This window comes from Chroicocephalus ridibundus, chromosome 6 (assembly GCF_963924245.1).
Source record: "Chroicocephalus ridibundus chromosome 6, bChrRid1.1, whole genome shotgun sequence".
Classification (NCBI taxonomy): Eukaryota; Metazoa; Chordata; class Aves; order Charadriiformes; family Laridae; genus Chroicocephalus; species Chroicocephalus ridibundus.
In genome coordinates, this window is record NC_086289.1 from 21,402,160 (window position 1) to 21,423,045 (window position 20,886).

The 20,886-nt window shown below is 41.5% G+C and overlaps 1 protein-coding gene across 4 annotated transcripts in view; it reads left to right on the plus strand.

Moving 5' to 3' along the window:
• Positions 1-20,801, plus strand: part of LOC134517681 (WASH complex subunit 2A-like) — a 36,987-nt gene extending 16,186 nt beyond the window's left edge. For 3 of the 4 annotated variants that reach the window (XM_063339445.1, XM_063339447.1, XM_063339446.1), the window contains 15 exons: positions 133-225; positions 1,179-1,283; positions 2,665-2,781; positions 4,239-4,402; positions 4,860-4,971; positions 5,885-6,070; positions 7,107-7,289; positions 9,500-9,628; positions 9,833-9,928; positions 10,691-10,810; positions 12,402-12,464; positions 13,152-13,364; positions 15,740-16,351; positions 16,955-17,129; positions 20,317-20,801. In XM_063339445.1, the coding sequence (XP_063195515.1) occupies positions 133-225; positions 1,179-1,283; positions 2,665-2,781; positions 4,239-4,402; positions 4,860-4,971; positions 5,885-6,070; positions 7,107-7,289; positions 9,500-9,628; positions 9,833-9,928; positions 10,691-10,810; positions 12,402-12,464; positions 13,152-13,364; positions 15,740-16,351; positions 16,955-17,129; positions 20,317-20,453 (2,505 nt within the window). In that variant the 3' untranslated portion in view covers positions 20,454-20,801. The remainder of the gene's footprint in view (positions 1-132; positions 226-1,178; positions 1,284-2,664; positions 2,782-4,238; positions 4,403-4,859; positions 4,972-5,884; positions 6,071-7,106; positions 7,290-9,499; positions 9,629-9,832; positions 9,929-10,690; positions 10,811-12,401; positions 12,465-13,151; positions 13,365-15,739; positions 16,352-16,954; positions 17,130-20,316) is intronic. The other variant, XM_063339448.1, reaches the window with a different exon arrangement.
• Positions 20,802-20,886: the final 85 nt, after the last annotated feature.

A 20,886-nucleotide genomic window follows, 5' to 3' on the forward strand; every position in this document is an offset into this window, starting at 1 on the left:
CAGCCCATGGGTGACAAGCTTGTGTTCTGTCCCTTCAACTGCTGGGACGCTGCCTCTTAGAAAGGGTCATATGATATATCTGCCCTTACTGAACGTAAATAGGTGCTGATGAAGTGTCTTTATTTGTCCTAGAGTCAGATATCTTCAGGTGATGACTTCAAGCCTTTATCTGAAACATCTCCAATAAAACAGAGGGGCCTCTTCTCTGATGAGGAGGATTCTGAAGTGAGTATCTCTTTGATAAATCTGTACAGAAATTCTTGGGATCTGAGTCACCCTGACTTCAGTCCACTTGTATCTGAGGACTCCTTGTTCATCTATAGGATTAGGAATTCTGACATCCATGCATCTGGTCCCAGCCATCCTGAAAGTTCCTTCTTGCTCCAAGACTGAAATCCCTTGGAATGTTTTCCCCAACTTTAGAAAACTAAAATAGTTTGGTATACACAGACATAAATTGAAAGCCTGAAGAGGGGAGGGATCAGCAAATCAAGAACAAGAATCATGAAAGACTGCACATATTTAATATTGTATCCTTGGCTTACAGTTAGGAATTAATCTGCAAAGCTGAGGGGAAGTCCATGTGGAGTTGCAGGTGTTGGTACATCTGAGTAAGACAATCTTTCCCTACTTCACAGACACACTAAACACCCTTTAAAAGGAAAAATGTGAATGTCATAGAGTCATAGAATTGTCTAGGTTGGAAGGGGCCTTTCAGATAGAGTCCAACCATCAGCCTAACACTGACAAAACCAGACTAAACCATGTCCCTCAGCACCATGTCTACCCATCTTTTAAATACCTCCAGGGATGGCAATTCCTGGACAGCCTATTCCAATGCTTGATAACCCTTCTGGTGAAGAAATTTTTCCTAATATCCAATCTAAACCTCCCCTGGTGCAACTTGAGGCCGTTTCCTCTTGTCCTATCGCCTGTTACTTGTGAGAAGAGACTGACCCCCACTTCTCTACTCCCTCCTTTCAGGTAGTTGTAGAGAGCGATAAGGTCTCCGCTCAGCCACCTTTTCTCCAGGCTGAACAACTCCAGCTCCCTCAGCCACTCCTTACAAGACTTGTACTCAGACCCCTCAACAGCTTCGTTGCCCTTCTCTGGACCCATTTAGAGTTCTTAAATGTATACCATTGCTTTGCAAAGTGACATTTCTTTGATTTGCACAGGACTTGTTTTCATCAAGTAAAACTGTGAAGTCCAAAGCTACATCTCTCCCCGCCAGCAAGTCCATGACAAAAGCTCCGCTCTCCTTGTTTGATGATGATGAAGAGGTGAGTACCACTTCCTGATGCTGCCTGTGTATGGGAACCCTCATGCACAGTCTGTTGCAAATGCAGGAGAAAATGTTCAGAAGTTTACAACGCAAAGCTTGTAAATGGAGCACTAAGTTAGAGCATTACATTGATCTTGCATTGTGTAGCAGTTCTGACCATGTGGATGGCATTATGGAGGAGAATGGTAGCAGGGACTCTTGTGGGTTCTTGGTGTCTTTTTAGTATTTTGCAGTCAGTGCGTATCATTTCTGGACCTAAACGTGAAGAATGTTATCCCTCTGATAGGACTAGGGAACACTGAGCAATAGAACTGATGTGAGCTTCAAGAAGCTCTTTTATTCTGGCCCGTGGTACCTACCCACATGGATGACTTCTTGCTTCCTTTATTTCACAGATGGTCAATTTCTTTTTCTCTCACTTTTCAGAGTGTAAGAATTGTGGCTGCTAGTGTAGAAACCGAGATCAGAGCCCAGTTTGTGCAAGAAACTTAACAAATTTGAATTAGTGTGTGCTTTTCTTATCTATCTTACCCTCTTCTCCCTCCCACATCCTCCAGAGGGCTTTCAACTCTGGGCCTGCAGCCTTCATGGTGAGCTAAATTAACCTGAGACAAATGGGGGGCCTGCTAGAGCCATAAGATAGGGGACTTCTGCAAACTCAAGATAGAGGTTTCCTGTTCGAGACGGGGCTGCTTCCAGCTCACTTTTCTGAACAGGGCCTGTTCAGAAACAACTGTCAAGATAGTGGAACATTTTATGATGTGGTGATGTCTCTGGTATCTGCCATGAAGTTTGTGTTATGGAACTGAAGTTCAAGTTGAGTGGAGAAAAGCATAAATAAACATCAGGTAGTGAAGTCAACGTATGCTTTTGTATATTCTGATGCCTATATAATAATCTGCATGAGTATCTTCAGGTGAAAAGTCTTGGTTCTTGCCCAGTGGTAGTGGTTCAGCTTGCCTGTTGCCTGTCCTCTCACAATAGGATTCATTCTCTATTTCATTATGTAGATGTAGAAACAGTGCCCCATTGTGTTAGGTGCTGTGCAACTGAATTGCTGCGTGGTGGTTTTGGCTCATGGTCCAGCCTTATGGTGGAGAATCTGTGTGCCAAAACCAGGCTGTGTGCCTACAAGCTTCTGGTCTATCAAATGCTGTGTGCATAGAATTCCCTGTACCAGAATACTGTAACACACTTGAAATTGTCTTCAAAAGGGTTCACAGAATACCATTTCTCTATCCTACTCATCTGAGAAGTAAGTGGCAACAGTGTCTCACATGCTGATGACTTCTCAGTGAGCTTTTCATTGTGGCTTTCTCTTTTGATTTATTATATATTTATTTATTTATTTATTTATTTATTTATTATTTTATTTTAAGGATCTCTTTGGTGGGGTACCTGCCAAGAAGCAACAGGAAAAAACCCCAGAAGAGAAAGCAAAACAGTCAGAGCCACTCAAGAAAGCCTCCAGCTTATTGTTCAGCAGTGATGAGGAGGTACTGAGGAGTAAGATTTAATTGAAAGGGTTTACTGGGGTTTATGCTGGGCAAAGCATAAAACTGTGGAGACGGGAACTACAACCAAACTCTGCTGTGTACATGTGCCCCGTCTGCCCCAATCCTGTAACTTGTTTACCGCTGAGGAAGCTGTCTGATTCTTGGCTCAAATTATCTCAGGATCTATGTAACAGAAGTCATGTGGAAGATAAAATTAATATTTTCAATGTAATTTATAGAAAGATCGATAGCAAATGGAGGCTGCTGCCAACAAATCTGATTTAAAAATGCTAAAAGGGTAAAACAAGTTTGCTCTTACTGCTTTAATTTCTGTAAGGGAAATTTGGCAGTTTTGGGTAGATACGTGGTGAGTTTTTCTTTGTTTTGGGTTTTTGGGGTGGGTTTTTTTTATGTGTGGTGGTGTTTGGTGGGGTTTTTTGTTTGTTTGGGTTTTGAGGTGGTTTTGTTTTGTTTTTTTTACATCTAGGGATGGGGAAAAACGAAACACAAATGATTAGGCTTCCCAGAGAGCAGCCCTCTTCTAGGGATGGATTAGGTGTTGTCTTGCATCTTAAATGAAAGCCAGAGACACTAAGTAAATTAAAAACTTGTCTGGAAAGTCTCTGAATTAACTCACATGAATAGGATCCAGACTCTTCTTAGCCCTCTTACCCCCAAAATTACTCTTTTGTGTAGACTTGATTTTTATTACCTGTCCTCTAATTACTTGTTTAGTGGATACTAGTAATATCTTTAGATGCATTTTTATCTTAATGTAGAATAAACCAAGGTCATACTTCAACATGCCTGTAGTCCCTTTCAGAAAGGGGAGGAACAGAGGTGAGGAATGGGGCAAACAACTTGAAATGCTGGGAATAAGAAAACACACAAGCCAGGAAACCCTCTCAGCCCTGGAAATGTTTCCTTCTAATGTACATTTTTGACTTGTTCAGTGGGTAGACTTGATTAAATGCGCTGGGGTTGAAAGGGGAAGTACTGTATTTGAAAGTTGTGGAAATAAGAAATGCAGCATCATGCACTCTAGTAATGAGGGGTCTTGGGTGTGGGTGTTGTGTTTTTTCTTGTTGCTTGGCATTGTTTTTTGTTTTTTTTTTTCCCCCTATACATCAAACGTGCTAATTATTTAAGTGTCACAAATCAGATTCTACTGGGTGACCTTACTCCTGTGACTGCAGTTGACACTGACCTCAGTTGTCAAGAGCAACTATAGTAGTAAAGTGTGTGTACTCTGTTTTGCTGGGCAAATAACATGTGCCAAAAGGTGGCCAGGCCCTCTGCAAAGCCTGAGCAATGTCTGGCTAACACAAAGGTAGGAAAATAAAGTAGTAGAGAGATGCAAGAACCACCAAGATGCTGAAATGTTTCTGCTTATAGGGAAGATGGGAAAGTGGCTTTAACCAAGACAAAAGAAAACTTAAGGGCTCCTTATTTTTAAGGAACATTGGAATGTCTCCAAGCCAGCTAAACTTCCTTCTGAAGATGACCGGAAAGAGGACCCTGCGAAACCAGCTAGCACTGTCAGTCAGGCTAAAGCTGTGAAGAAGACGAGCCTCTTTGAGGAAGAGGATGAGGAGGATTTATTTGCAATCACTAAAGAGAGGTGACAGTCCTGGGAGGGGAGGGGCATTTTTTTCAGAACAGCCCAGCAGTGCCCTCAAAACTGGACAGACCCAGGCACATTGCAAGTGTTCTTCCTTGCTATTGTTGCTGCGGAGGAAGTAGAGGTGTGTGAGTGGGAATGGGCAGGGCTGGGCTCTTTTACCTCTTTTGTATCTGTGGTGGGTCATTCTCCTCGCCACCACTGACTGCACTGGGCTCCATTTCCGTACTTGCAAGATAAAATCCTCTTGACCTCTTTTTATCTTTGCTCCTGCAGAAAGCTGTACAGACAAGGAGGGAGGGTGGTAGAATTGTTGAGACAGTGAGGAAGCTGGACACTGTAGCAGGGACCACTTATTGCAAATGGTGGCCCTCAGTTATACTTTTAAACAGATGCAGTGCATGGCCTCTGAAACTTTTGCACCGAATATTCCACTTTCTCCTCTCTTTCATCGCAGCCAAAGAAAGCCACAGAAGGTGTCATTGTTGTTTGAAGATGATGCTATTAATGGAGAATCACTCTTCAGCTCCCCATCAACGCTACTTCCTTCAGCTGCTAAGGCTGCAGTGGTACCTCCCTTTATTTTAAAACTAACGTGGAACACTCGGTCTTTTTATAGTCTATTGTCCTTGTTAACTACTGAATGTAAGACTCACTCGTTTTAGACAATGGTAGTTCTAGCAAATTGGGAATGGGAACAGGGCAGACTGAACTCTTACATGTAAAGCTTCTTAATGCCATCAGCCTAATAGAGATTTCAAAATTTTCCAGACCATTAACCCTAAACTTCTTTGGTTTATGCTAAAAGCCCATCCTGAGAGTATTTTGAGAGTTCTCAACCATAAAATACTGTTAAAAGGAACAGACTAGAGCTTTACCCTTTGTGTCACCTCAGTCCAAACTGATTCGGTTGTGTCTTCTTCAGATGTGTCTACAGGCACCCTGTGTTGAGGGTGCCTATGCTGTCTGCAGTCTTACAAGCTTAGCCCATAGTGTATTGCCTGTCTGGCTGTGCTTTGAAATTGAGAGTAGGAGTTGCAAAAGCTTAACACAGCTGTACCTGTAGTGGGAATTCCTATACGTGTGTGTGCTGCCCCCCCTCCTTTGCCTTTCTGCTTACAAGGAAAATAGTTGTCATGGCCCATAAAGATAATAGGCTTGGGAATAGAAGAAGAAACAGGCAAGCCATGGTCTAGCTGCTGGCAGTCACGGGAAACAGTGCACCAAACAGACAAGATTCTCAGGGCATCTGCTGTAAGCTTGCAGCTGCTTCCTGGCACTCTCAATTGGACTCAAGAGCCTATAATACTAGAAATCAAAAGCCACGAACCAGAATGTCCCATGGGAGGAAAGTAGAAGTCAAGCATGTTGACAGTTTCCTGGATCCCTGCAGAAGGCAAACTGAGACTCTGCTGTCCCACAGCAGTGTATGCTTCTTATACCCACCAATTTTGTGTCAACAACATCATCTTAATTTTGCAGGAGAAAGTAAAACCAGCACAAGCATCACCTTTCTTTAATGAAGAAGAGAAGGAGGAAAAGGAAGATCTGCCAGATACAGCAGCAGAGTCTAACCAGGTAGAAGATACATTGTGGTCTTCAGAAGAGCCTGGAGCAGTTCCTGTGCCTAGAGGAACAAACATTGCAGGGCAGCAAACAAAGGAAAAAGTGAGGGATTTTCTTACATTGATCTGAAGTTTGGTAAAAGTTCATATTTTTTTCTTAAAAAAAAAAGATAATTTAACAGCGTGGCTCTGGGACAGAATTCTTTTTCTAGATTGCCTCTTCTATTGCCAGGGAGAGAGTAACTCTGTCTCCGTTTAGCAAAATCACTTGTCAGTCAACCAGCAAATTGATTAAATGGCATTTAAAAGCTGTTTCCCAACTGACATACATGAGAGAATCGCTTGGGGGTTATTTTGGGGCAGGGGGAGGAATCTGTTTCATTTTTCCTCCAGAGTTAGGTAACCTTTATTCACATGAACAGAGATTTCTTTTAAAAGATAGCCTATACTGATGTGTAGGCTTTGCTTCAAGCTCAGTAACTTTGTTTCAACGTAGTCTGATGAATTATAAATGGTGTTGGAAGCAGTGGCTTTCAGGATTGTGAAGTTCTGGGCAGCAGTGTTACAGAACAGCACTGATGTGTATTATTGAAGAAGCTTCATCAGAACTTGGACATGGTCTGAGTGAGTGATTGTTGGGGATTACCAGGTGATGAATTTCCAGAGTAGTTATCATGCATTGCACTTTCCTGAATGTGTTCAAGGTTCAGGTAGTGCTGCCCACTCCAAAGAATCCCAAGTTGCATGAGCTAGGTCCCTCAGAGATAATGGCAAAGCTGCTTAGTGCAGCCTTGTGTGCACGTGCAACCTGACATACGGATGAGGAAGAAACCTTAGGCAGGATGCTGTTTATCAACAGCGCTACAGTGTAGGGTACAGGGGGAAACTTGTGTTCCCTTCAGAGCCATAAAGTACGTTCTCTTTTTTTATCTACTGTCTCTTGCTAATCTCCATGTTGCTATTCTGTCTACCTAGGAAAAATGAGTTGGGTATAGTTGTCTGCTTGGTAATGGATTGCAGAACTCTGACCAATGACGGCATTTAAGCCGGAAAGTTGGTGGTTTTTTGAACAAACCTGAACTAAATAACAGGCTGATGTGTTAAATTTTTTATTTTTTTATTTTTTTTCTTCTGTGGAGCCTTTTGCAGCAACATCCATGGAGCCAGCTAGCAGTTCAGATCTGTTTGCAACATCACCACCAGCTCTGGAGAAAGATATCAAGACCCAAGCTAAGAAAGTGTTAAGCTTGTTTGAGGAAGAGGAAGAAGAGAGACTGGAAGATGATGATGGCTTGAAAAATGCACAGAAAGAAATTGGTGTGGTGAGTCTAGGGAAGTTCTTGAACACTAGGAAGTAATATTTTTACCTCTACTATTCTAGGCGAGGTTTTGTTTTTATCCTTCCCTCTCTTCATGTCATGGAAGCTGATCTTTTTCTATTTCGAAACTTCTAGATTCTTGGGTGAGAAATTATTCCTGCTCTTCCCCATGATCCTTGAATCCCTTTGTAAATTTTTCCATCCCACTAACTCAAAAGCATTTTGCTGCATGCTAGTGTGAAAATAAATTCTGTACAGATGTTTTGGTGCAGCTAGTTGATGTCTGCTGTACAGAACTGATTCCCCAGTTGCCACTCAAGGTCAGAGTTACTAGGAAATAGAAGGATGTGGAACTTGAAGCCTTGTTGTTTATCTTTTTATTTTCTTTATATTGTTGTAGTTTGCTTGGTGGATATATACCTGCAGGCTTATCTTTGGCAAAAATAACTTTAATTCTATGTTTACTTCTGTTTTTCAAGTATGTGTGTTCACTTTTTTTAAAAAAGCATCCACTTGCCATATTCTTGCTGTATGGATTTCCTGATATATCATATACCATCAAGAAGTAGACTTTGAATCTTCGGCAGCAATATCCTTGAATTCATGGTGATGTTATTGTTTCTAGTTGATGCAGATGTACCAAATTTTTTTCTGTAAACTTGAAGTCATGTCAAAAAGTACGTACGGTGTATCACAAGGTTTCGTCATCTTAGTGTGACTATGTAAAGTAGGTTGTCAACTCTAAAGGCTGTACACACTTTACTCAGAAGTCCCTGGAGCTGAATGAAGTAGATGACTCTTGGAGAAAAACCCCTGTTTATAGCTGCTTCTGAGTTAAAATGGATTGTTACCTTAAGCGCTTAATTACCTGTTGTGAATGTATCCTGTGTTTGTTTTTTCGGGGGGGGATGTTGTGAGATGGTTGCAAGAAGCCACATCTGTCCTATGAATTTGAGAAGATACAAATCCTTTCAAATCTTTCCTTCAAAGCACTCATCTGTCAGCATATAACAATCACAAAGTGATTAAGGTGCTGAAATGCATATCCATGCAAAAATCAGAATTTAGGAACTTGATCTTTTTGATAGGCAAATCTGAAAGGTGCTACTATTTTTCTTGCTTATCTCAGCTTAACATGCATTTCATGTGTGAATACTGCTAGATGTGCATTAGGTTTTCATGTATCTGGGCATAAACAGCAGTTCCAGTGCTCTGAAAATGTGACCCGGCTTTTGATATAAAATTAAAGCTGGTGCACAGAGAGACTGAGAATGGAGCAGTAATAAAAATCATAGGACAGGGTGTATGAACCAAAAATAGGGTACTAGAAACTAGCTTTAGTAGGCAGCCCTTTGGGCTTCTGGAGACTTGAACTGGGAAGGAGAGAATCAGGCTTTATTCTTATGATTTCTGCTCCTGCTGCTTGGATTTTGAGTGTGATGTTATGCTACTGGACACTGTCATGCTCTTAAGAGGCATCCTTTTTTTTGTGTGGGTCCAGATTTGCAGCTGATATTGGTTGGTTTGTCAGATAGTGGAGGGGCAATATGTTTGACTGTCATCCTTCCCTCCCGCCCTCTGCCACCACCAGCAAATTTGAAAGTACAAGTTCTTGCCAAAGGCAGACAGTATGTTCCGTTCTGCATTGTGGGGGTGTGTTTGCTTTAACAGGAGAACAGGGAATCTAGAAACAATAATAGCTTTACAGGCATTCACCTTGGGGCAGGAGGGATGTTTTTATTTTATTCTTCTTTAAAAAGGTGGCTTAGGAAGATAATTAACCAGATTCTCTTCCTCTCACTTCTCTGTCCTGCACCCTCAGCTGAAAAATTGAAGGTGTAAAAGTCCTACTAAAATACATCCTTAGTGTACAGTCATGACAACATACTTAAAACCTTTTTTTTTTTCTTTTTTTTTTTTTTCCTTCCTTCTAAGGAAGCTTTACAGGTAAATAGTAGCAGCTGGATCTCAGGTCCGCAGACACAGATACATTTTGGTTAATGTCATCTCATCAAATTGACATGTGAATACAAATAATTACATTGTAAGTTTTGCAAATTTGGTCAAAGTAAAATATATAAATGGCAGTTAAAGTTGTATTTTTGTTACCAGGGTCATAGTGTAGCCTCAGGTGAATTGTAACATGCCTTATCACTAGGCAAAGAACCTCCTTAAGGAGGGAGTTTCTCACTGTGTGGTCTCTCTCCTTCCAGGCTTCTGAGAAGACTACTCGGCCCAAAAGCACCGGAGTCTTTCAAGATGAAGATTTCCTCTTCAGTCACAAACTTCAGAAGGACAATGATCCAGACGTCGACCTCTTTGCTAGCCCCAAAAAGTCGATGGTGAGTTCAAAGTCCTTCACTGAACCGGCTATTTAAAAACAGTCTTTGAAGCACGTGGCCTACTGGTGTTCCTTGTTTGAACACACTTAGAAGTCCCTGATTTCCAGGGAGAGCCAAATGCTAATATCACTTCAGGCATCACAGGCTGAAGGAGATCTGTTTTTGACCTGTGACACGTCTTTTCTTTATCCTTTGTCTCTTTAGTCTGCAAACCGTATCCTGAAGCCATCATCTGGAGGAGGGCTTTTTGGGGATGACGATGAGGATGATCTCTTCAGTACTGCTAAAATAAACCCTCCGGTACCTGTTCCTCTACTGTAAATTGCTTATATAAAAGCAGTAGAAAGAAGTGTATGGAACGGATTTTTTTTCCATATAGGTTTCAACAAGAAATTAAATGACTTCTCACATCTTTTTGAGAGAATAGAAATGGCCATTGTGACCCTGAAGACACAGGGAACAAACAGGTGCATTATGTCTCCCAGAGCTGGGATGAGAGGATTGGATTCTTTTTGTATACCACTGGGCTGGCTTAGGTGTAAGAGAACACAACTTTAGTCTATTTTCATGTCTATAGCTGAAAGTTAGGCTAGAAAACTGGCAATAGTTCCTGGAAACAGTTTCTTTGAGGACTGTGGAAGGGGTGGTCTTAAGTAATTAGTGCTTGACAGCTATATATGGAGCCTGTTTGCTTGAAAACATAAAAATAGCAGTGTTCCTTAGCTAGCTTTATGCTTTTATTTTCCCTGCTGTCCTGTGCATGAGGAAATATGTATGCATTTGGAAGTTTTTTGAAACTCTCATTATTTATTGTTAGCACAGACAGCAAAGGCTGAGATAGGCTAAAGGAATGGAGGACTGGAAGGCCTTTGTCATTGCAAAGCCAAAAGGCAATGCCTATTATGCATTTCGAAGTCAAAAGATGCAGCTAGTTTACTTTTCAAATAGAAGCCAGATTTTTAAAAGCTTGGCTCTTTGCTTTCCTTTTTTTTTTTTCTTTTTTGATCTGCAGACCATGCCTTTTACCCAATTCATGTTGACTTGCGCTCTTAATGCTTTCAGAAAATAGCTGAGAAGAAAACATTTCAGGCCAGTACTGGTCCTTCCTTGGAGAGTGGTAACCTTCTAGAAAATGCTTTAAGTGCCAAACAAGATGAAGCTCTGAAGGCAGTAACTACGGAGGCAAGTACTTAAATATTGTGCCTTGAACAGCATGCAAAGAAAAAGGAGATGTATCATTTTGTTTTAAATAAGTCTCTTGAAAAGATGAAAACTTATGCCTGGATTCACTGGCCAATGCATGGCCAAACTTGTCTCTGCTTATCAGCAGAAGCACTGTTAATAGCGAGAAGTTCAAATGCTATTGATAGTGTTTTATTCATTGCCCACACGCTTATAAGGGCAAAGTACAAGGCAGTGAAGAACTACACATCAAGTTCAGTTTGACTGAAAAATGTTGTTCATTCTTTGAAGTGCCAGTGTCTGTTGGAGCGAATGGGATCTTTAAAGTATAGGTAGGCTTTCTCAGAAAGGAGATCAGGACATGCAGCACAAATCCATGGCTCCTGAGAATCTTATTTTGGAGACTTTATGGTGAGCAAACAAGACTCCTACTACTGTCCTTAATCTTGCAGAACGAAGGGTCTCTGGGAGGGGCAGTCTAGATCTGAATTCTGGTTTGTTCCTCACCAGAGTTGCTTGGTAGATTTCCATCTGTAGGAGATTAGATTTTCATTGTGGGGGGTGAGTGGTGTTTTTTCTCTCCTGGGCTGAGAAACACAGAGTAAGTCTGTAGGGCTAGTAATTAGCCTGTCTTCCCTTATGGTGAAGTATTCCTTGAAGTGTAAAACCACACTCATCTTCTGGTTTTTGTAGCTACTAACAGCCTGCTATAGAAATGATCTCAGCCTGTCTGAGGTTCAGCTGAACACCATATGCATTTAAGTGGAGAACGACCTCCTCAGATGCTGGGATTCCTCTGTCATGCTATCAAACCAGTGTCCTAACCCTTGCAAACCCTCAGTTACTTCAGCCTGGCTGAAGGAGCTCTGACTGCTCAGTCACACCAACAGTAGTACAGCCTAGCTTACAGAACCATGGTAGACTACAAACCTGCGGAGAGCCAAACCTGGGAAGAGCAGCTTAGCTGATTTGGTTCATCCCTGAGTCCTAGAATTGACCCAAGTCTTCAGACCAAACAGCTACTCTTGCTCTTTTAATCTAGTCTTATTTCTGGCACCGATGGCCTGCTTTCTGTAGGGGAGCACTCACTTCTCTGAAGCTATTTTCCTTGCAGGCTGAGAGGTACAATTTTGTAGCCCGCTTGGCTTCTGTGTGGACTTCATTGAAGTCTGTGGCCCTATTATAGCCAGTCTCAGAAAGTTAATTATATCATGATCCATCAACATGACTTCAGAGGGTTTTAGGGGAGGGAGTAAGCAAGGAGGGAGGGTAGCTGTGATGGTTTAATTTGGCTAGTGTTACGTGTGATGTGGAGAAGATGGAAGTTGCTGGGTTACTATGGCGAAGTATAATATTGGGTAGAAGGAGGGTGGAATGAAATGTGCTAATGAAGATGGGGCTACGGCATGTGGGGAACTGAAGTTGAAAATTGAGAGACTGTAGCTCTGGTGGTAGAATGTGTTGTTAACAAGGTATCTTCAGAAGAAATTGGTAAGCAGTGAGTTGCTTTCTGTAGATGTATTAAAATGCAAACTATGGTCTGGTTGAAAACAACTTGTCCACTTGTTTAATCCAGTGTAATTTCGTGCAGAAATCTACAGGTCCTGTTCCCATTAAAACCAAAGAGCCCTCATCTCGGATTGGAAAGCTACAAGTAATTAACTTTACTGGCATTTTGACTTTAAAAAAGAAAATAATAATCTTCCTTGCCTCACTGATGGCTCTCCCTGAAACAAAATCTTTTTACTTCCTTACCTTACTCTTGCAAATTTATTTTTTCAGATGGTGTATTTTCTATTACTTTTCCTGTTTTGCATGTTTAATATTATTCCCCCCTCACATTTCAAACCTGACTCTGAGCAACACTATTTACTCCCTTTGGGGGCAGAGGGTGGGCTCCGCTTTGAACTGCTATTCTTCTCAGCACTCTTTTAAGCTTGTTCAGAGACACTTAGGGGTTTGGGGTTTTGGTTCTGTCCCTCTTCTGACATGTAATGACTAATAACTGTCTATATCACAGTATCACTCCTAACATCAGAACCATTGTTGTTCTCAGAGAGCATACTGAGCTACATAGGTGCTTGGTCCGACATAACGTGGCCATGCTGTTCCTGAAGCTCTTATACAGAATAATAGCGTTGAGCACTCCACAGACTTAGTGAGACAGGGGACGTGGGAGGCACAGAAGCACGTAGGTGTGAGAAAGGCCAGGGACTTGTAGGAGTAGAACTTGAATGCCTACATGCACTAGTTCTTGCTGCTTCTCTGGAGACGTGCTTGCTCTTGAGCAGTATTAACATGAGCTCTTTGTGTGTATGTTTTTGTTTGCTCTGTTTTCTAGGCTAACTTAGCTATTAACCCTGCAGCCTTACTACCTGGTGCAGTGCCTAAGGTCTCCAATGTAAAGTCGCCCTTACCGGTTCTTGACACTCCATTGCATGAGCCCAAGGATGTACAGAACAGCGAAGTCTTCTCTGCTGCAGGAAACAATGAAGAAATAGGTGTAAGCTTTGATCAGCCTATGCAAGCGGATACCTTGCACAGCGCCAATAAGGTAACCTTGGTATTTAGGAGGACAGAAAGGGGGATTAAAAACAGTCTGTCCTTTTGCAGGAATTTCTGTTTTAGTATTCAGGTTCTGCTACCAGTGTGGTCTACCTGAATCTAAATGGAGATGTGGAAATCTAATCTCCTCTCACTTCCGTGGACCACTGAAGAGAAAGTGAAGCCTACAACATTCTTAGCTCTGTAAGGGACTTATGTATATGCCTAATTCTGTGCCTTTTTAAGGTATATGTGTACATTCCCCAAATACAGTGGTTTTCCCTGTAGTTTAAAGGTTTTTTAGCATAACATCTTGTTCTATCCCAGGAGACGCCAACCTGAAAACCATCAAAAAGGCATCTCTCTAGGCTAACTATAAGATACTTTATGGACAGCTGCTGTGGCAAGATATCAAGAACACATCACTGCTGTAGGCTGACCTTTACCTCTTCTGTGGATGAAAATGTCATGTTTTCCTGAACTGTCACTCCCAATTCTTATTCAGACAAAAACTTCATTTTTAAAGAAAAAAAACCCACACAAAACTAAACCAAAAAGTGTTACAGCTTTTGACATGGCAGATCTCTGCCTCCTGACTCACTTGTTTTTTTTTTTTATTCATACCTGTTACTTTATGGCCTGCAAAAGGCGTATTCTAACTAAAGATTTAGTGGTTCTTTAAAAAAAAACAAAAAAAAAACCAAAAAAAAACCCCACAACAAACAAACAAACCAAAAGCCAACAAAAAAGCCCAGCTTGAACCATGTAGTTAAGATTTTGTCTAAGTGCTTATGATTTCATAAATCTCTTGGGTTTTCTGAGAGCAGCAATTTGAATAAGATAACTTAGGATCTAAACTTTGGTTCGTTCTTTCTTTAATGCTGTTGAAGCTGTTCATTACTAGATGAGCAGCAGAGGTGACTTGGGAAGATGCAGCAGCTGTGACTGCAGTGGCTGACATGACCCCTTTGTGTCAAATGGTCTTGAAGCTTGTACATCAGACTTATGCATTAGCATCTAGGCATAGTTGTTCCGAACAGCAGTATGTCCTGCACAACAGACAACATCCTTTATCATGGTACTTCTAAGTAGATAGGCTTGCAAAAGAATAGAGCTCCTGTAGCTACATATGGTCAAATTTGAATGTTCATTTTAGCACAGTGATGATGCATGTTAGTTTACAGAAGTAATCCGAGAAGCATCTCAGTAACTACACAGTGAATGTTTTTTGTGGCTCAGGTTACGGGTTTTAATTTTGGCTTTTCATTGCTGTTTGAACCTTTCAAGTTTGAGTTAAAGATGTAGATATATGCAGCCAAATGAACTTTTTTCCAAAGGCTGGAACAAAGCAACCTACCCAGCATTCTGGGTTTTTTTCAAGTGCATCTCCCTTCCATCATAATTTTCCCCTTTTTCATCCATGCTCTGATCAATAAAGCCCCACACTCTGAAGGCTGATGTGCCTCTACAATGATTCCTGTGATTCTACAATGAAAGCACATGGCTCCTTTAAGCTGCGTTACAGCATACCCATCCACATTGTCCTTCTACTTGAACACAGCAATTTACAAAAAAAAAAAAAAAAGGGAAAAGGCAGTTGTAATGATCTGTTTCCTACCTCTGTGAATACTCCTGTCCATGTAGGGTATGGTAAAGGCTATAATGGAAACTTGCAGTGGGGCTTCTTTAAAAGCAAGCAGAGGAATGAACTGCAGCAGCCTATGCATAAAACGAAATTAAATGGAAAACATAATTAGTCATGACTTGGACAGAATAACTGCACTGCAGAAGCCCCTGGATTAGCAAACTGTCAGGCTGACTAAGGTATTACCTAAAGCCCAGGGGCTAGAGTGCCTGGCTGACCTGTGTTGTGACTCTATACTTGTGAGTGCTGTTGCTTTTGTGCCCCAATTCCACCTGCTGGGGAATGACCAGACGGCAGCAAATTAAAAGTCCTGGATTATTTTTCTGAACCTTGCTGCAAACTACACCAAGCTTGAATGTCCCACTTGTCCATCTTTCCCCTTTCTGAAAAATGGGGAGAATGGATGATGCTGAGCTGAATGAATAGTTCCTGCTGCTTCCCCCTATAACTTAAATCAGTGTCGACTCAGCGTTTCTTGTTCAAGATTCCCAACAAAGCATTTGTTTAAATGTACATGTAGCTGTTTAAGTTACATAAATCAGAGCTGGGAGCAGAACTTGTAGTTAATTCAGTTTCAGGGTGCTAGTATGAAATGGGTAATGCATGTTAATTGTAGTGTTGTGAAGGCAGACAAAGTGCTACAGGGAAACATAACAGGAATCCTAACCTGTTCTCTGTGAAACATGGGTTGTTTTCTTCCTTCTATGTAACCCTGCTCTGCTTTTACTCCTTTCTTGCAGACCAGGATCAAGGTTACAGGAAAACGAAGACCTCCTAGCAGAATGGCCCGCCGTCTAGCTGCCCAAGAGTCTGAAGAGAGTGAGGAGGTGGACAGTGCTAAAGAATCACAATTCTCTCTACCAAAACCGACGCCAGCAATAGTGAACATAAAGGAGCCTCTTGCTACTGAAGCAGAGTCCAAGGAAAACGGCTTTCTCTCTGGCTTGTCGCTACCAGCTCATGGCAGTGTTTTGTCTGCTGGGACAAACAAACTCCTTCCTCCAGAATCCACAGACCAAGGGGATGATCTCTTTGAATCGGAAGACCTTTTTGCAAGTAGCTCAATGTCCAGACCAGCTGTACAATCAAAGTTAAAGGAGGGAATGCCAGACAGCGTGGCTAACAAACCCATCAAGGGCAGGGAGAAAAAGACTGATCTGTCTGTTCTGGGTGATCAGGACAGCAATGATCTCTTCCAGCCTGCACAGCAAAAATCTTCAACAAAAAGCAGCCCTATACCTTTTTTGGAGGAAGAGGAAGACTCTCTCTTCACCTGTCAGAAAACTGGAAAAAAGGAGTTGAAATCTGCTATCCGTCAAACTGTTGACCCTACTGCCCAAGATATCTTTGAGGTAATGGTTGAGCCTGCCACCTTGGCCTTTTGTATCCCCTGGGCTTTATGCAGACCCCTGTACCTAGACACGGGCTTGATGGAGGCTGCTGGGTAGGATGGGGTGTGCAGGACAGGTAGTGAAGTAAGCTGTCAACCATGCTCTGCTGCTGGGCAGTAGAAACACTTTCTTTGGATGTTCACTCCCGTAGTAGCAAGAGTGGATTAAAAGGTGGAGCCTTAACACAGAGCAGGCATGTTACTGAATGGGCTGTGACAACATACCTGTGATTATGACCTTTTTTAGAGTAATAAAGTATTTGGTTCTTACCTATTAGCTTTCTGTTCAATGCACAACAGCTCAAATAACTCTTGTAAAAAAGAAAAAAAAGTTGGCAGGTTGGGCAGCTGATACAAGCCTTTGTGTGCTGTACTTGACCTGTGCACAATCCCACACTAAGGCACTTCTGCCAAGTCCTCCATGGGGAGAAGGGACTCAAACTTCTTGGCTTTGAGAAGGCCAAGGCTGTCAGTCTTCTAAACATCTCAGCTGCTGTGTACGGATAATTTAACTGTTCTCTTGAAGTGTGCTGCGTATTGATGATCTCTCTATGCTTGCTCCAAGGATGATATATTCGCTACCGAGGCAATTAAACCAATGAACAAAGGAAAAGAGAAAATGCCAGAGACTAACCTGTTTGACGATAACATTGATATTTTTGCGGATCTCACCGTAAAACCAAAAGAAAAGAAGACCAAGAAAAAGGTGGAACAAAAATCCATATTTGATGATGATATGGGTAAGTGTCTAATGTCTTGCTGCTAATCTCATAACGTTGTCCTGAGTTGCGCTCATCGGAGATGTTTTAGAACCCTTTGCTTTCTTTTAAATTTTCAACTGCTCTGAAATCTCTGTTCGTCTTTGGATTTTAATGTTGGATGAGAACTTCCTAGATTTGTAGGATTAGCACAGCGTTTAAATGGTATGGAAGAGCGCATAAAATTCTTCTGAGAGGGGATTTTCTCACCTGTGGGAATTTGAAAATTTCTCTTGTCTGGAGTAAGAGACTAATCTCATGTTGTTTTGGCTCTAAGAGATACATTCTCTGTTTCAATTTGCACAGCTTTTTTTTTATCATACTTTCAGGTGAATCACTGATATGAAGAAGTTAGCATCTCTTCCCACCCCACCTTCACTGTTGTGTTGACTACCTTGGAGCCCATAAGATTTTGTTTACAGCCATGTATACCCAGAACAATTTACAAATACTACATCTGAGAGCAAAAGTTTGCCCTGTATCATTATTGAAAAAGCAGCATATAGTAATTTGAAATGATGCAAAGCATGCTCCCTTTTTGTTCTCCATCAGTGGAGGTATTGAAAGTCATTTAATCTTCGACTGTGTCGATTTGTTCTCAGACTCCTCATATTTATAGCTCCTCTTTAGGTTTGCATGTATTTCTTTTCTTCTAAGACAAAAAAATTTCCCTTCTCTAGCTTTGATTCTTGTCAGTCTAACATTCTTCTAACATATTCAAATTGAATCTGACTTACCACTTGGTTTTGCTTGGAGTGCTGTTAAGCATTCCAGCCTCATGGAATGACCTGGCTGAAGTCTGTAAATATGTTGGAAAACTTGCCAGAGAATGAACGTCTTGAGATTTCAAAACCTTCTCAATTGATATAAAAAAAACCTACTTCAATGTTTGCAGGCAAGGTATTTGAAATATGTATTGGATGATTAAAATATCTTATTTTAATCACTTACATTTTTTCAGGTAGCCTATAGGAAATGAAAGAATTTCCCTTCTAAATACTTCGGCATGAAAATCCAGACCTCATGTTGAAAAAAACAGTCATAGAGTCCCACTTGAAAGTACCTTGGAAAATTAGCCACAACAGAACCTGTTGTTTGCACTTCCACTTTTGATATCTACTGTGCTGCTACAGTTTGTTGTTTGATATCACATCTGATCTTATATCTTATGCTATACCTATAGCATCTGCAGCACCCTGTATCTGATAGACTTCATCTTCCTCTAGTGTTGACTGTTTTGTGGTGCAGCCATAGGTATGCAGCTACTTCGTGCCCAAAGCCATGGAGCTACAGAGCACCAACAGGAGCGTAGGGAAGATGCCTGAAGGCGAGGATGCCCTGCTGGCAGCAGAGTGGTGGAACTGGCACTTGCCTATGCCTCAGGTTAAGGGGTGGCTTAAGTCATCATGGTAGCATTTTATCAGGGCTGTATATTGTTGCCTTAGGGAATCCTTTCTGCCACAAATAAAACAGTAAGTGGGTACTGTTTTGGGGGGGGGGTGGAGGCGGCAAGCTGCTTTCCTTCTTTGTCCTACCACAGCCTCTAGTCACTATTTACTACATTTGTGTTAGGCCTGTGGTGGCAGTATTAGAAAAAACTCTTTCTCAGGTCTTTATCCTCCTAGCCTCCTCAGTCACCGTATGGCTGGTAACGCAAACACCTTGATTATCACCTCTACCTGTCTGGGAGAGCCTGCAAAATGGTGACTGACCTTTCTTGTGCATTGACAAATATTGTTTTCCACAGCCAAAACTTTCTTATTCCTTAAGCCTTGTCATAAAATGGGAGTGATACCTCTACTCCTGATGGCACTCACTGTACTTACCCTCTGCCGTGAACCTAATCCATGTGATAGCTTCTTGCTTTGGAGTGATGCCAGTAGGGGATTACTCTGTTTTACTGCCTTTCTAAACTGCTCTTGTGCTGAAATGCTGTCCTGGATTATTCCCGTGTAATCCCTGTGATCAGCACAGTAGCAGACACATGTAGCAAGAAGAGAAAGGCAAGCACATTGTGACAGGCTACTCCATGCTTGGCCTGTGCCCAAGGTCAGGATACAGGCTGCAGGCTGAGATACTAGTTTTTATACTCTGGGCCAGTAAATGGGTTTGTGTAAGACCTGTGTTTTCTTAATAGGGATTGAAAACCAGTTATGTGCCACTTACACTGGTGTTGTGAATCACTAGTGATCCCTCAGTCTTGAAATTTATTTTTTTTATCCCCTCATAGTCCAACTGCATAATCTGAGTATCCTAAATTTAAAACCTTAGTGTATAAGGAGAGATCTCTGTTGTATGTGCCCAGAAAACCTCAGGGCATCACTTCAGCATGTGTATGGTAGCAGCTCCATCTCTTTCCACGAGCACAGTCCTAAACACGAACAGCACTAGCCACAGCACGAACTGCAGGTCTGTGAGCTCTGCTGCTGGCACAGGGTATCCGGTTGTGTTTCTACATGTTGTTACCCTTCAGGAAAGAACTCTGTCTTAATAGCAACATGGTATTTTTCCACTTTGTGGGTCCTAGTTATTCATAACAGAAATGGTTGTATTGAGGAAGGTGGTAGGAGATCTTGATTCAGAACTGTAGATGGACATTTTCAATATTGATCAGGATGGCAGTTGTGGCTGTCTGCCTCCTTGCATTTTAGCTGTGCTCTGTTCTCAAGTGATTTATGCCATGTTCTTATTGTGCTGTAGATTAAAGACTCTCGTATGGCTAGTGGATGTCGCAACAGTAGTTGCTAGCAAGTACCATCTTTTCCTCTTCTGATTTTCATTGGCAATGATCTCTCAGGTTCCTCAGATGCTAATGTTCTAGAAAGAGGGATGTTATCTGGCACTTGCATGATGGAATTTATTGTGGAGGCGTAATTTATTAGTACTTCTCAATTACTTATGAGAGCTTGAACATGTTATAAAATACAAGTATTATACTGCTCTACAGAGAAGAAAAAATACTCTTAATTTGACTTACAGTGAACAGCTCCCACGTATGTCCTTAAAAATGCATCTAGAATCGCAAGCAGCAGGAAAGCATTTGTTTATCACAGAATGTCCTTGGCAGTCACTGCTGTGTGCTGGAGACTTATGTACAATGTTATTCTGTTTGGCAGGCACTTCACATTAAAATCTTTTCTCTTTCTTTTTTCTTTTTTTTTTCTTTTAGATGATATCTTCTCTAGCAGCCAAGTCAAGATACCCACTCCCAAAAGCAGATCTTCCCAAGCAACCTCAGAAGCAAAATCTGAAAGCAAGACACTGAGCACATTTGATGACCCGCTGAATGCCTTTGGAGGCCAGTAGCCAAGGCGAGCGTGTTGCAGAGATGAAGCCTTCCTTATGCCCTGTCCAGTACTAATACTCTGGATTCTCTAATCCAGTAAAGCTGAAATGAGATGGCTGTGGATATTTAAATGAGATTACCCATTTTAAATGGTTAGTATTCTCTTGCTGGGTCTAATTGTGCTAAATGATATATTTTTACAAAAAGACAGTAACCTCCTGCTATATTGTTTCCATGGTGCCCAAATGAATATAGCCTGTGCAATACCTGCAATGAAGTAATCTCTTATATGAAGTATAGTTTGTTTTATTGAACAGATCTATAGAGAAAATAATTGATAACTAGTAAATGGAGTCTGTTAAACCAGATCTGTTTGTATGTCTTACTTTGCTCTTTATCACTTGCTAAGGACATCTGCATCATGACTTGAAAAAAACCAAAACCACTACCATG